The 14896-nt window shown below is 44.3% G+C and overlaps 1 protein-coding gene across 15 annotated transcripts in view; it reads left to right on the top strand.

Annotated features, from left to right (window-relative positions):
• Positions 1–14410, top strand: part of csrnp3 (cysteine-serine-rich nuclear protein 3) — a 273625-nt gene extending 259215 nt beyond the window's left edge. For all 15 annotated transcript variants that reach the window (XM_048535103.2, XM_059647334.1, XM_048535094.2 and 12 more), the window contains 2 exons: positions 8702–8998; positions 9600–14410. In XM_048535103.2, coding sequence (XP_048391060.2) covers positions 8702–8998; positions 9600–10688 — 1386 coding nt within the window. In that variant the 3' untranslated portion in view covers positions 10689–14410. The remainder of the gene's footprint in view (positions 1–8701; positions 8999–9599) is intronic.
• Positions 14411–14896: the final 486 nt, after the last annotated feature.

Here is a 14896-nt window from a genome sequence, read left to right as displayed (position 1 = left end):
ACTCTCAACCACTTCGATCTCGAAGGACAAGGGCAGCAAGTACATGAAAATGTCAAAGCCTCAACGATTTCTTCTGAGCCACTCCCAATCCAGACTTTGGTAATATTAATCCTGGAATTCCCTCTCCAATGACAGGTGGACTTCAGCAGTTAAAGAATGCAGCTCACTATCACCTTCTCAAGGGCAATTAGGAATGGGCAAGATATACTGGCCAGCCAATGGTGCCAACATCCACAAGTGAAATTAAAAGGAATTCCCAATTCAGCAGTAGTACCATACAATCTTGCCGTTTTATTGTCAGTTGTCTATATATTAGATTTATAGTAGATTGCAGAAAACCTGGATTTTTTTTTAGGTTTTGCAAGTAATTTGTGAAGGAAACTCTTCTATCTGATCTTCATACTGAGATAGGAAATATCAGCCAATGTACAAGCTCTGGAAATGAGCAGACACGAGCTTGCTAAAGCATGGATTATAAATACTGCAACTAAAGTTTAGGAGGTGGAAAATCCCAAAGATTTAACACCAAAGCATTATGATTTCGACTTCCCAGATTTTGCTATTTACTGCAATAATTTCTTTCCATTCTGTCATTAGTTATTGGGATTCAAAGTGAGAGCCCCAGAATTTGGAAGCTTTGCTGACGTGACAGCGACTGCTTGTGATACTGACCATTGTAGGAGGGTCTGAATAAGGGTCACTGGACCCGTGACGTTAACTCTGCTTTCTCAGAGCAGCACAGTGGCTCAGTGGTTAGCACTGCAGCCTCTCAGCACCGGGGACCCAGGTTTGATTCCAGCCTCAGGCATCTGTCTGTGTGGAGTTTGCACATTCTTCCCGTGATTGCATGGGTTTCCTCCAGTTTCCTCCCACAGTCCAAAGATGTGCAGACTAGGTGGATTGGCCATGCTAAATTGCCCATAGTTTTCAGGGGTGTGTGGGTTATAGGGGGATGGGTGGGTTTTGATGGGCAGTGTGGACTCGTTGGGCCGAAGGGCCTGTTTCCACACTGTAGGGAATTTAATCTAATCAAAGATGTTGCCAGACCTGCTGAGTTTATCCCAGCAATTTCTGTTGTTGCTTGTTATATTGGTAGTGTAGGAAATATATTTAATTTGCATGGTGTACATTTTGAGAAATGGTGTATTTGGTACTAGAAATATTAAATTGATATTCCACTGCGTTCTGACTTCAGCAGTGAGCCATACTAAAATGTAGTGTTAATGCACATTGCTCCCATCAGGCAATTCTTCTGTACTTTACAAGAATGTAAAAATTTACTGGGAAGTCAGTTATCAGTACCAAAAACAAATGTAGCAAAATGTAAGATAACAAGGTGCAGAGCTGGATGAACACAGCTGGCGAAGCAGCATCAGAGGAGCAGGAAAGCTGAGGTTTTGGGCCTTGACCCTTCTTCAGAAATGGGGGAGGGACAGGGGGTTCGTAAATAAATAGGGAGAGAGGGTGAGGCGGATAGAGGAGAAGATAGGTGGAGAGGAGACAGACAGGTCAAAGAGGTGGGGATGGAGTCAGTAAAGGTGAGTGTAGGTAGGGGGTTAGGGAGGAGATAGGTTAGTCCAGGGAGGATGGACAAATCAAAGTTGGGGGGGGGGGGGCGCGGGATGAAGCTAGTAGGTAGGAGTTAGGGGTGGGGCTTGAGATGGGAGGAAGGCATAGGTGGGAGGAAGGACAAGTTAGGGAGGCGGGGTCGAGCTGGTGCTGGTTTTGGGATACAGTAGGGGGAGGGAAGATTTTGAAGCTTGTGAAATCCATACTGATACCATTGGGCTACAGGGTTCCCAAGCGGAATATGAGGTGTTGTTCCTGCAACGTTCAGGTGGTATCGTTGTGGTACTGCAGGAGACCTGGGATGGACATGTCATCTGAGGAATGGGAGGGGGAGTTGAAATGGTCCACGACTGGGAGGTGCAGTTGTTTCATGCGAACTGAGCGTAGGTATTCTGCAAAGTGGACCCCAGGCCTCCGCTTGGTTTCCCCAATGTAGAGGAAGCCACACCGGGTACAATGGATACAATATACCACATTGGCAGATGTGCAGGTGAACATCTGCTTGATATGGAAGGTCATCTTGGGGCCTGGGATGGGGGTGAGGGGGGAGGTGTAGGGGCAGGTGTAGCACTTCCTGCGGTTGCAGGGAAAAGTGCTGGGTGTGGTGGGGTTGGAGGGGAGTGTGGAGCAGATAAAGGAGTCCCGGAGAGAGTGGGCCCTCTGGAAAGCAGATAAGGGTGGGGAAGCAAAAATGTCTTTGGTGGGGTTGGATTGCAGATGGCGGAAGTGTCGGAGGATGATGCATTGGATCCAGAGGTTTGTGGGGTGGTACCTGAGAATGAGCGGGATTCTCCTTTGGTTGTTATTGCAGGGAGTGGGTGTGAAGGATGACTTGCGGGAAATGCGGGAGACATGGTCAAGGCATTCGCGACCACTGAGGGGGGGATGTTGCAGTCCTTGAAGAATGTGGACATCTGGGATGTTCGGGAGTGGAATGCCTCATCCTGGGAGCAGATGCGGTGGAGGCAAAGGAATTGGGAATAGGGGATGGAATTTTTGCAGGAAGGTGGGTAGGAGGAGGCGTATTCTAGGTAGCTGTGGGAGTTGGTGGGTCGACAGAGAGAGAGAGACACAGAGAGAGAGAGAGTGAGTGTGGGGGAGTCAATTACTAGGGTTCATGAGTTCAAAGTGAGAGGAGGAAAGTTTAAGGGAGATTTGCATGGAACGTTCTTTACACATAGGGTGGTGGGTGCCTGGAATGCGTTGCCGGCAGAGGTGGTTGACGCAGACACGTTAGCATCTTTTAAGATATATTTGGACAGGTACATGGTTGGGCAGGGAGCAAATGGACACAGACCGTTAGAAAATAGATGACAGGTTAGACAGAGGATCTTGATCGGCGCAGGCCTGGAGGGCCGAAGGGTCTGTTCCTGTGCTGTAATTTTCTTTCTTTGTTCTTTGAAATGGATATCAGTTTCCAGTAGTTGCCAGACATGGAAACAGAGAGGTCCAAGAAAGAGAGAGAGGTATCCAAGATGGTCCAGGTGAACTTAAGGTTGGGGTGGAAGGCGCTGGTGAAGTGGACAAACTGTTCAAGCTCCTTGTGGGAGCAAGAGGCGGCGCCGATACAGTCATCACTGTAACGGAGGAAGAGGTGGGGTTTAGGGCCAGTGTTGGTACGGAAGAGGGACTGTTCCATGTAACCTACAAAGAGGCAGGCATAGCTTGGGCCCATGCGGGTACCCATGGCCACTCCCTTTGTCTGTAGGACGTGCGAAGAATTGAAAGAGAAGTTGTTGAGGGTGAGGAAAAGTTCGGCTAAGCGGATGAGGGTTTCAGTGGAGGGGACTGTTTGGGCCTGTGGGACAGGAAGAAGCGGAGCAAAATGTAGTTTTGACTCAAAAGCTGAATTTGAAACGTTCTTCCCTCAACTGCTGAAAATATGTCATCTGAAAGTACTACAGCTTGACAGAATTGAGCATGAGATGCAGTGACCCTGGTTGTCCTGATACATGGGCAGCCATTAATAGATCAAAAAGGAAAGTATAAATTGAGTGAAATTTTTAAACAGAGTTGCTTGGTCATCATAAGTATTGCTGATCTTCCTTTTGTGAAGTAATCAAAGCATATCTTTATGTGAAAGGCATGAGTCATACGAGTTGATAGATCACTACCAGCATTTTTTGATCATAGATTTTGTTCACACAATGGATTGATTTCTTGAATCCTAATGTTATTTTAAAGATAACACTTCCATTGTTTGTGTTCATAGAATAGTATATTTAACACCTCCTCACACAAGTGCTTAAATTTAGGAATGATTGTCTTCATGTAAAAGTGATGAGAGATGCATCATTGCGATAGTATGAATCATACCTAAATGTTATCAAAGAAACACATTGTAATTTCAATGCAGAAACTAGACTTTTGACTCAACCAGCCCATGATGACATTTGTCCTTCACACCTCCAATTTAATCCTAATGTTAACTACCAAACCTAGAAATGAGTGATAATGGGAACTGCAGATGGTGGAGAATCCAAGATAATAAAATGTGAGGCTGGAGGAACACAAGCCCAGCAGCATCTCAGGAGCACAAAAGCTGACGTTTCGGGCCTAGACCCTTCATCAGAGAGGGGGATGGGGTGAGGGTTTTGGAATAAATAGGGAGAGAGGGGGAGGCGGACTGAAGATGGAGAGAAAAGAAGATAGGTGGAGAGGAGAGTATAGATGGGGAGGTAGGGAGGGGATAGGTAAGTCCAGGGAAGACGGACAGGTCAAGGAGGTGGGATGAGGTTAGTAGGTAGGAGATGGAGGTGCGGCTTGGGGTGGGAGGAAGGGATGGGTGAGAGGAAGAACAGGTCAGGGAGGCAGAGACAGGTTGGACTGGTTTTGGGATGCAGTGGGTGGAGGGGAAGAGCTGGGCTGGTTGTGTGGTGCAGTGGGGGGAGGGGACGAACTGGGCTGGTTTTGGGATGCGGTGGGGGAAGGGGACATTTTGAATCTGGTGAAGTCCACATTGATGCCATTGGACTGCAGGGTTCCCAAGCGGAATATGAGTTGCTGTTCCTGCAACCTTCGGGTGGCATCATTGTGGCACTGTAGGAGGCCCATGATGGACATGTCATCTAAAGAATGGGAGGGGGAGTGGAAATGGTTTGCGACTGGGAGGTGCAGTTGCTTATTGCAAACCGAGCGGAGGTGGTGTGCAAAGCGGTCCCCAAGCCTCCACTTGGTTTCCCCAATGTAGAGGAAGCCACACCAGGTACAATGGATGCAGTATACCACATTGGCAAATGTGCAGGTGAACCTTTGCTTAATATGGAAAGTCATCCTGGGGCCTGGGATGGGGGTGAGGGAGGAGGTATGGGGGCAAATGTAGCATTTCCTGCGGTTGCAGGGGAAGTTGCCGGGTGTGGTGGGGTTGGAGGGCAGTGTGGAGCGAACAAGGGAGTCCGGAGAGAGTAGTCTCTCCAAATGCAGACAAGGGTGGGGATTGAAAAATGTCTTGGGTGGTGGGGTCGGATTGTAGATGGTGGAAGTGTCGGAGGATGATGCGTTGTATCCGGAGGTTGGTGGGGTGGTGTGTGAGAACGAGGGGTTCCTCTTTGGGCGGTTGTGGTGGGGGCGGGGTGTGAGGGATGTGTTGCGGGAAATACGGGAGATGCGGTCAAGGGCGTTCTTGACCACTGTGGGGGGAAAGTTGCGGTTCTTGAAGAAAATGGACATCTAGGATGTGCGGGAGTGGAATGCCTCATCGTGGGAGCAGATGCGGCAGAGGCGAAGGAATTGTGAATAAGGGATGGAATTTTTGCCGGAGGGTGGGTGGGAGTAGGTGTATTCTAGGTAGCTGTGGGAGTCGGTGGGCTTGAAATGGACATCAGTTACAAGCTGGTTGCCTGAGATGGAGACTGAGAGGTCCAGGAAGGTGAGGGATGTGCTGGAGATGGCCCAGGTGAACTGAAGGTTGGGGTGGAAGGTGGAAGTCAGCCACACTGAACTCTGCCGCATCTTCACCATCCCCCCAGACCTTCCACTGACTGAGGACGAACGGTCAGTCCTAAGCAAGGGGCTCACTTTTGTCCCCCTACAACCACACATCAACGAATACCAGTTACGGTTGGACATGAACAGTTTTTCCTCCGCCTTCGCCTCCACGCCTACTTCTTCAACCGGGACCCTAAGCCTCCCTCCACTGACCCCTTCTCCCGCTTCCAACACAAGTCGTCCTCCTGGACACCACCCCCAGGCCTCCTACCTTGCCTCGACCTCTTCATCTCCAACTGCCGTCGAGACATTAACCGCTTCAACCTCTCCACCCCTCTCACCCACTCCAACCTCTGCCCCGCAGAACGGGCAGCCCTCTACTCCCTCCGCTCCAACCCCAACCTCACCATCAAACCTGCAGACAAGGGTGGCGCAGCGGTAGTATGGCGCACTGACCTCTACATCGCCGAGGCCAAACGCCAACTCTCCGACTCCACCTCCTACCGCCCCCTCGATCATGACCCCACACCCGAGCACCAAACCATCATCTCCAACACCATTCATGACCTCATCACCTCAGGGGACCTCCCACCCACAGCCTCCAACCTCATTGTTCACCAACCCCGCATGGCCCGTTTCTATCTCCTTCCCAAAATCCACAAACCTGCCTGCCCTGGTCGACCCATTGTCTCAGCCTGTTCCTGCCCCACTGAACTCACCTCCACCTATCTGGACTCCATTTTCTCCCCTTTGGTCCAGGAACTCCCTACCTGCGTCCGTGACACCACTCATGCCCTCCACCTCCTCCAGGACTACCAATTCCCTGGCCCCCAACACCTCATTTTCACCATGGACGTCCAGTCTCTATACACCTGTATTCCGCATGCAGGTGGCCTCAAGGCCCTCCGCTTCTTCCTGTCCCACAGGCCCGACCAGTCCCCCTTCACCGACACCCTCATCCGCCTAGCCGAACTCGTCCTCACCCTCAACAACTTCTCTTTCGATTCCGCCCACTTCCTACAGACTAAGTGGGTGGCCATGGGCACCCGCATGGGTCCCAGCTATGCCTGCCTCTTTGTAGGTTACGTGGAACAGTCCCTCTTCCGCACCTACACAGGTGCCAAACCCCACCTCTTCCTCCGGTACATTGATGACTGTATCGGCGCCGCCTCTTGCTCCCCAGAGGAGCTCGAACAGTTCATCCACTTCACCAACACCTTCCACCCCAACCTTCAGTTCACCTGGGCCATCTCCAGCACATCCCTCACCTTCCTGGACCCCTCAGTCTCCATCTCAGGCAACCAGCTTGTAACTGATGTCCATTTCAAGCACACCGACTCCCACAGCTACCTAGAATACACCTCCTCCCACCCACTCTCCTGCAATAATTCCATCCCTTATTCCCAATTCCTCCACCTCCGCCTCCGCCGCATCTGCTCCCACGATGAGGCATTCCACTCCCGCACAACACAGATGTCCAAGTTCTTCAAGGACCGCAACTTCGACCCCACAGTGGTCGAGAATGCCCTTGACCGCGTCTCCCGCATTTCCCGCAACACATCCCTCACACCCCGCCCCCACCACAACCGCCCAAAGAGGATCCCCCTCGTTCTCACACACCACCCCACCAATCTCCGGATACAACGCATCATCCTCCGACCCTTCCGCCATCTACAATCCGACCCCACCACCCAAGACATTTTTCCATCCCCACCCTTGTCTGCTTTCCGGAGAGACCACTCTCTCCATGACTCCCTTGTTCGCTCCACACTGCCCTCCAACCCCACCACACCCGGCACCTTCCCCTGCAACCGCAGGAAATGCTACACTTGCCCCCATAACTCCTCCCTCACCCCTATCCCAGGCCCCAAGATGACTTTCCATATTAAGCAGAGGTTCACCTGCACATCTGCCAATGTGGTATACTGCATCCATTGTACCTGGTGTGGCTTCCTGTACATTGGGGAAACCAAGTGGAGGCTTGGGGACCGCTTTGCAGACCACCTCCGCTCGGTTCGCAATAAGCAACTGCACCTCCCAGTCGCAAACCATTTCCACTCCCCCTCCCATTCTTTAGACGACATGGGCCTCCTGCAGTGCCACAATGATGCCACCTGAAGGTTGCAGGAACAGCAACTCATATTCCGCTTGGGAGCCCTGCAGCCCAATGGCATCAATGTGGACTTCACCAGCTTCAAAATCTCCCCTTCCCCCACCGCATCCCAAAACCAGCCCAGTTCGTCCCCTCCCCCCACTGCACCATACAACCAGCCCAGCTCTTCCCCTCCACCCACTGCATCCCAAAACCAGTCCAACCTGTCTCTGCCTCCCTAACCTGTTCTTCCTCTCACCCATCCCTTCCTCCCACCCCAAGCCACACCTCCATCTCCTACCTACTAACCTCATCCCACCTCCTTGATCTGTCCGTCTTCCCTGGACTTACCTATCCCCTCCCTACCTCCCCACCTATATACTCTCCTCTCCACCTATCTTCTTTTCTCTCCATCTTCGGTCCGCCTCCCCCTCTCTCCCTATTTATTCCAAAACCCTCACCCCATCCCCCTCTCTGATGAAGGGTCTAGGCCTGAAACGTCAGCTTTTGTGCTCCTGAGATGCTGCTGGGCCTGCTGTGTTCATCCAGCCTCACATTTTATTAACCTAGAAATGAATTTTCTAACGGCTCTCGATGAAGAGGTTTCTTCCACCTTCTGTTGCGTTTCCATTTTCAGTTTGGCATGTTTAGCACTGGAGATACTTTTTTCCTTCTATCTACTCAAGCTCATTGTTTCATAATGTTTTAAAAATATCGTTCGGGCCCTATGATCTGCAGTCTTTTATTCCAGAAGATTTTTCTCTGTATGTGTATTTCTTCATATCAGGTTCCTTCCTCATGAAGCTGCATTGTGCTTTCTCTCAAAACACAAATTCCATCTTTGTTTGCTGTTCCTTTTTCCTTTATATAAACCAGTTTTCTTTTCCAAAATGAATTCTGTGGTTTGTTAAAATACTCTTCTCCAGAGTTTATTACATTGAATAATTATTGCTTTGAAATTTGAGAAAGCTATATTAAAATGTAAATAAAAATGTAAATAGTGGTTTTTTAATAAGTAATGCCGTTAATTTGAATGGTAAAACTTCACTTGAAAATTATATTTTCAATAAGTATTGACTAGACATTAATGTAGCTCGTACTTTATTTTTCCAGCTAACAAAAAATGGTACAGTAGAGTCTGAAGAAGCCAATACACTGACTTTAGATGATATTTCTGATGATGACATTGACCTAGATAATACAGAAGTGGATGATTACTTCTTCTTACAACCATTGCCAACCAAAAAGAGAAGGGCCTTATTACGGGCTTCTGGGGTTAAAAAAATTGATGGAGAGGAGAAACATGAACTCCGTGCAATTCGTGTATCCAGGGAGGATTGTGGCTGTGATTGTCGAATATATTGTGATCCTGAGCTTTGTGCTTGTAGTCAAGCAGGGATCAAATGCCAGGTAATTTGTGACATTTATATGAGCCTTGGATTTAGTTCAGTTGCAAGTATATTTTTCTCATGTCTCATTTCTTGATATATTTTGTATAGATTCAATTTGAAGGAACTGGTGTTACCCCTCCTGTCCTGTCACAACGGTTTTTTTGTGTAATTTGCTGCAGAGAGGGAGAAGAGAATATATTTGTGCAATACCCATGCTATCAACACGATTTGGCCTGAAGTTGCGAAATTACTGTAGGAACTACTTTTCATTAAACAAATTAACGCAGAAATAATTGACACTGCTGCGTGAGGGTATTTTTCAAATTACCTTTATATTTTTTGACCTAGGATCATCTTGTGTTATGCACAACATTCTTTCTTGCCCAATGTTGATTTGTAAATTTTCTGTTTTTGCCACTAATGTACAAAGAAAGATATCTGAATATTTATTTCATGGTGCAGTATTGTGTTCCATGTCAATAAATGATAACAGAAAAAAGTGTGACCTTTAAGCAAAATTTGGTACAGTTTGTCAGATATCTACACACTGGTATCCATAATCTCATGTTCACCACATGCATTTGCTTGTGTACTAACTGGTCTGTGCATATTTCCTTCAGGTGGACCGTATGTCTTTCCCGTGTGGATGCACAAAAGAAGGCTGCAGCAATACTGCAGGCAGGATTGAGTTCAACCCCATCAGAGTACGGACACATTTTTTGCATACGATAATGAAGCTGGAGTTGGAGAAAAATCAGCAGCAGCTTGGGATGGAGAATGGTTTCTCAGGAGACATGAATGCTCATGCCAATCATCTGCTACACAGCCAGCAACCCCATGAATATTCTGTTGCGGATAGTTTCGACATTGAAAATGAACCTGAAGCAGCAGTGATGCACCTTCAGTCAGCAGAAGAGTTGGACTGGCAAGGAGAAGATGACGAGGAGGAGGATGATGATGGGAGCAGTTTATGCAGTGGCATAACAGACTCGAGCGTGCAGAGCTTGGCAGCCAGTGAATCAGATGAAGACGCAGACAGCAAAGCTGAAAGCTTTACGGAAGCATTGGCTGCCCCTGTTGTGACACAAACTGAGGCTAATCCACTTTCTTCTGTATTATGCTATGCTGATGGCACGTCTGCTCAGGGTAGCACACCATCTGAGGATGCCTCTTATTTCTCTAATTCTTCAACACTGTATTATCAGATAGAAGGAAATACTGCAACTGCTACCACAACTGCTACTACCAGCACAACAACTGCTACTACAGATTGTGGCAATGAGCCTTTCTGCGTAGAAGCCACTTTAACATCAAACTATACAAAGAGGAGTCAGGAGAATGAAGCACTTTCTTTGGTGCCTTATGGCTCAGCTGCAGAGCAGTATATTGACTACACACACCAACCAGAGGGAAGCTTTACCAGTCCTCACTATCCCGTAACAACACCTTCTGTTATAGTTTGTTGTCCTTCAGCACATGAAAATAATAATCAGTGTAACAGTCTATATGCTGAGCAACGACCAAACCACACTCAAGCAGAGCTTCAAAGTTATTTAAATAACCATGTTCAAGAAGACTTTGTTGCTACTCCAAATGGGGATGTTTATGCACCTAAGCAGGTACTGGAAAATACCATCATCCTCCCAGAGGGTAACGGACTGTTAGAAGACACTATCAAAACATCAGTAGTGGAAACTGTGTTTGTTTAGTGTGCTCAATCACTCCATTTTTTGGTTCTTTTACTCCAGTTTACCAGTTATTCAGAATGGAAAGGAGTGTAACGTCAAATAGTTTACATGTTTTTAACAACCACCATCTTTAGATTAACTGGTCAGTCATGGTAGCTGATGCCACTAACATTCAGTCCTTTAAAGACTGCAAGATATGATTGGAAGCAGACTTTATACAATTCTTAATCCACAGCTATGAAATACTGCAATGAATATTGTGTGATTTGGTATAAAGCCATCGTAGTCACTGATTAGTTATGACTTATGAAAGTATTTAACTGTTAAACAAGCATTACTGGTGAAGGATATCAACCCAGCCAGTTTGAAGAATCATATCACAAGCTTTGCTTTTGGCTTTTAATCTGCATCACATTCTCAAAAATTTAAATTAAGGTCCTAGTTTTCAACAAAACATGTGGATATAACTTGTGTACTGTTATATGTGGAAATTATGGAACTAATTTTATTGTGTTATCTGTGAATTTATTTATACCAGTTAGTGTGCAATTATGTGAAGTACATGTTAATTATTCCTGTTGATAGCTGTATACATGGGAGACTGATGAATTGATCCATGACCAGCGACAAAAGATTTTGTTTTAAATGATATATATTTTGTTTTTTAATTAAGGTGACACTTTTTGAGCTTGATATAAGTGGGCAGTTTTTTTTTACTGTTTTTGTTCAGTTGTGAAACCAACATCTGATGTCAAGCAGAAAGCTGCATGGATGTATCTTGCAGCTGTAAGAATTATCCTAGAACAGGTTGTTGTGTTTTGACCTTTAGCACGTACAATTGAGCTAATTCCATTGTAATGCATAAGGAATCCGCTAGTGCTATTTTTCATCTGACTACATTGAATATAGGGAAAAAGGTCTATCATTTAAAAATATTCATAATTTCAACAATATGGAAATGGACGGGCTGAAAAGACAATCCACTTTTGTTACCACTAATATCTTAACAAAATACATATTCGTTCAATCAAGCAGACTGAAGTGAAATCTTTACTACAACAATTGTTGAGTTCTAAGTGCTGTGCATTTATCCAGTGAAAATTTAGTATTTTTTATAATATTTCTGTTTTGTCAGGCTACATTGTGGAGGACCTGAGTTTATTTTCTTTATTAAAACACTTGGCTGTAGGATTTTATTTTTTTGCCCACTTACTAATATCTTCTGACTATATGAAGCAGCCACAAACTGGAATAGTGCAGAGATTGAATTTGTCAATAGCATTCCTTCCAGCATGTAGAAGTCTAGAAGTGACTTTTAAAAGACATTCCAGGAAAATGTTGCTTTGGTTTCTTATATCACATTAGAGTGTGGATGTGCTTCTGTACAGTGAAGAACGCTCAGACTACCATAGAAAAATCATTAGTTATCAGAACCTCATTTAAACATTCTATTAAATAGTTTCTGATATCTTTGGACAGCAATCAGAGGGTGTAAGTTATGCTATATTATTTCCTGGTTGATTATTCACTTCATATAATGCATCTTACTTTACATTGTGCTCCTGGTCAGCAGTTATGTAAGTGATTAAATGTTTGAATTTCAGTTTTATAATTTAACAAATACAAAATTCAAAGGTTCTGAAAGTCCAAGTGCAATTTTAATTAAAAAATAATGATTTGAAGCCTCACATTTCAAAATTTCGAGCAGGACACTGGACATTCTCTGCTAATTCATTGATATATCTTGTGCTAATTATTACAGATTGCCCTGACTTAAAACCCAGTGGCTTCATTTTATGTGAATTTATACTGATCTACTTGAAATTTAAGGTGTGTCTTGTAAATAGAGTAAATATCTTAACTGCCCAATTGGACAGTATTTACTTGAGGCATGCAAAATGCTTGTGGAACAATGAAAGAAAGGCTCTGAAAACCAACTTCCCAGCTAGACATCATTCTCTCTACCTCCATCCACAATAATGGTTCCGAACCGCAATTGGAGCAAATTATAGATACGTTATTAATACATTAACATCCAACATACTCTTGTACCACAATTTGATAGTACAGAGATAGCCGCTGGATTTCTCAAGAGTTTGTGAATTTAGGTTAATGCCTTCCAGCAGTTATCTTCATGTACTTCCTTGGTCAATGACACCATTGAGGAAACAACACATTTGTTATTCTTCATGTAGGTACGTTGTATTACTGTATCTCCAACAAATCTTAACAAAAAAAGGACAAATTTTAATTTTGCTCAAAGATGGCATGTGTTGATGTGAATGATCCCATTTGATTCAAGAGACTTATTTTCCCCTGAAAAATACAGAAGAATCTGATTATATAGCCTTATAGCACTAAAGGTGAAATGATGCCTTTGGACATAACTTTTGTCTTGCCAGGGTTGCCATCTTACTCCTTAAATACTCGCACTACGGCAAAGCAGTCACTGGGAAACCAAACATCCCCACCCTTCCAGTTGGATTGTTGTGCAATCATTTAATATGTGGATGGGCATTAATTCATTTGGGGCAAGATTCCGCCCACACTGGGAGAGAAAGTCCTATCTCTGAGAACTTGCAGTCAGTTCAATAACTATTGTTCTCAGCAGTGCTATAAGGAGCAGTGGCCACTGCTGGGACCATGCATATGGGCTTACTGGAACTGTGTTTTATTTTTAAATAACCTTATTGAATATTATAAACCATTTGGATAATATTTGAGGCACTAGGCCTAAACAGGCATAGCATGTTAAGGCTGATAATATATTGAGAAAATGCCATCAAGTAACCGACAAGATATACAAGAAAGACATCTAATTTTTGATGATAGTAAAAATAATATAGAGTTATGTAATCACTGTAGCTCTTTTGTTCATTATCTTTAATAAAAATTAGTTGTACAATAATTCATCCCAGAAGAAAATTGAGTAAACTGCTTGTCATGAACACAGTTAAAAGAAAGGGAAGGTTTGGTCCAAGTCTGTATTACAAATTTACATCAAGTACTTTTCAGATAGATTGTCATCGATTTTAAATTTTGAAAAGTACTTTAATTCTTACCATCATTGAGAGAGGAATGGAAATACACACTGGAAGTTTCTCAACTCACATTTTGACAGGTAATTTATCTTATTCAGATCCTACCGTGCAGGTAGTACTTTTGCATTGCTATTTTTGAAAACTGTGGATATTGCAAGAATTTATACTGTCTACCTGTGACCCTAGTTGTGCCAAAAGAGGAGGGTAGGCTATGAAGCCACACAATCTCAATAACTGAATTCAACCTGGGTCTTGTAATAAGACTTCTCACAGTAACGTATCCTTGGTAGTATTTATCTGTGCAGTATTTATTATGAATGATGATACAAATGTTTGATGTATTTATTGTAGTTTGTTGCAACAGTGTATTACAAACTTTTTTCTCAAATTTTACTGTTATATCTTTTTGTTGCTAGTATATTAGTGCTAATTGTTAAGGCTGAAATGTATTATACGAGCTTTGGTTTTCTGATGTCTGCCTGTTTGTATTCCAGCTTTTGAGAGGTGCAGGTTTAACATTTGTCCAATTAACTTGCATCTTTGAGGTCTGTAAAACTGGACAATCTATTGTTACCTAAGTTCTTTGCCGCCTTTGCACATACAGTTGTTGCTTATAGATGGTCAGAATGTGAAAATTCTGTGTTTAATTATTCCACATTGCTGTAGACATAAGGCCAAAATACAGTACTGGTTGAATTTTCATTATTGCCAAGTAGTGCTGTCTTGCTTTTCTTTTCAGTTTGTAGACTGAAATGAGTTAAGTTGTTCATCTTAAACATTTCTAACACCAAACACACATTATATTTGCACAAATCTTAAGATGTGCCAAAGAGCAGCAATCGGATATTTCAGGGTAGTCTAATTAGATAAATTTTGTATTGATTGAAAGAAAGCAATAGGTGCCTAAAACCATGCCTATTTGACATATACTTCCAAACTTGATCTGTGATGGGAATACATGATGAATGGTAGGACTGCATGGATGGCAACAAGATAGATTGATAAAGTGGTTAAGAAAGCACATGCAATAGCTTTTTTTTTATTAATTGAGGCATTGAATACAAGAGCAGGAAAATATGATGGAGCAGTATATAACATTTATTAGGGCATACCTGTATGCAGTTCTGCACAAAAGGTGCAAAAGAAATTTAGTAGGATGTTTCCTAGGCTGGAGTGTTTAGTTGCATT

Source organism: Stegostoma tigrinum, chromosome 7, assembly GCF_030684315.1.
Source record: "Stegostoma tigrinum isolate sSteTig4 chromosome 7, sSteTig4.hap1, whole genome shotgun sequence".
Taxonomy (NCBI): Eukaryota; Metazoa; Chordata; class Chondrichthyes; order Orectolobiformes; family Stegostomatidae; genus Stegostoma; species Stegostoma tigrinum.
The sequence above is the reverse complement of the archived record's forward strand: the minus strand, read 5'-3'. Positions and strand labels throughout refer to the sequence as shown.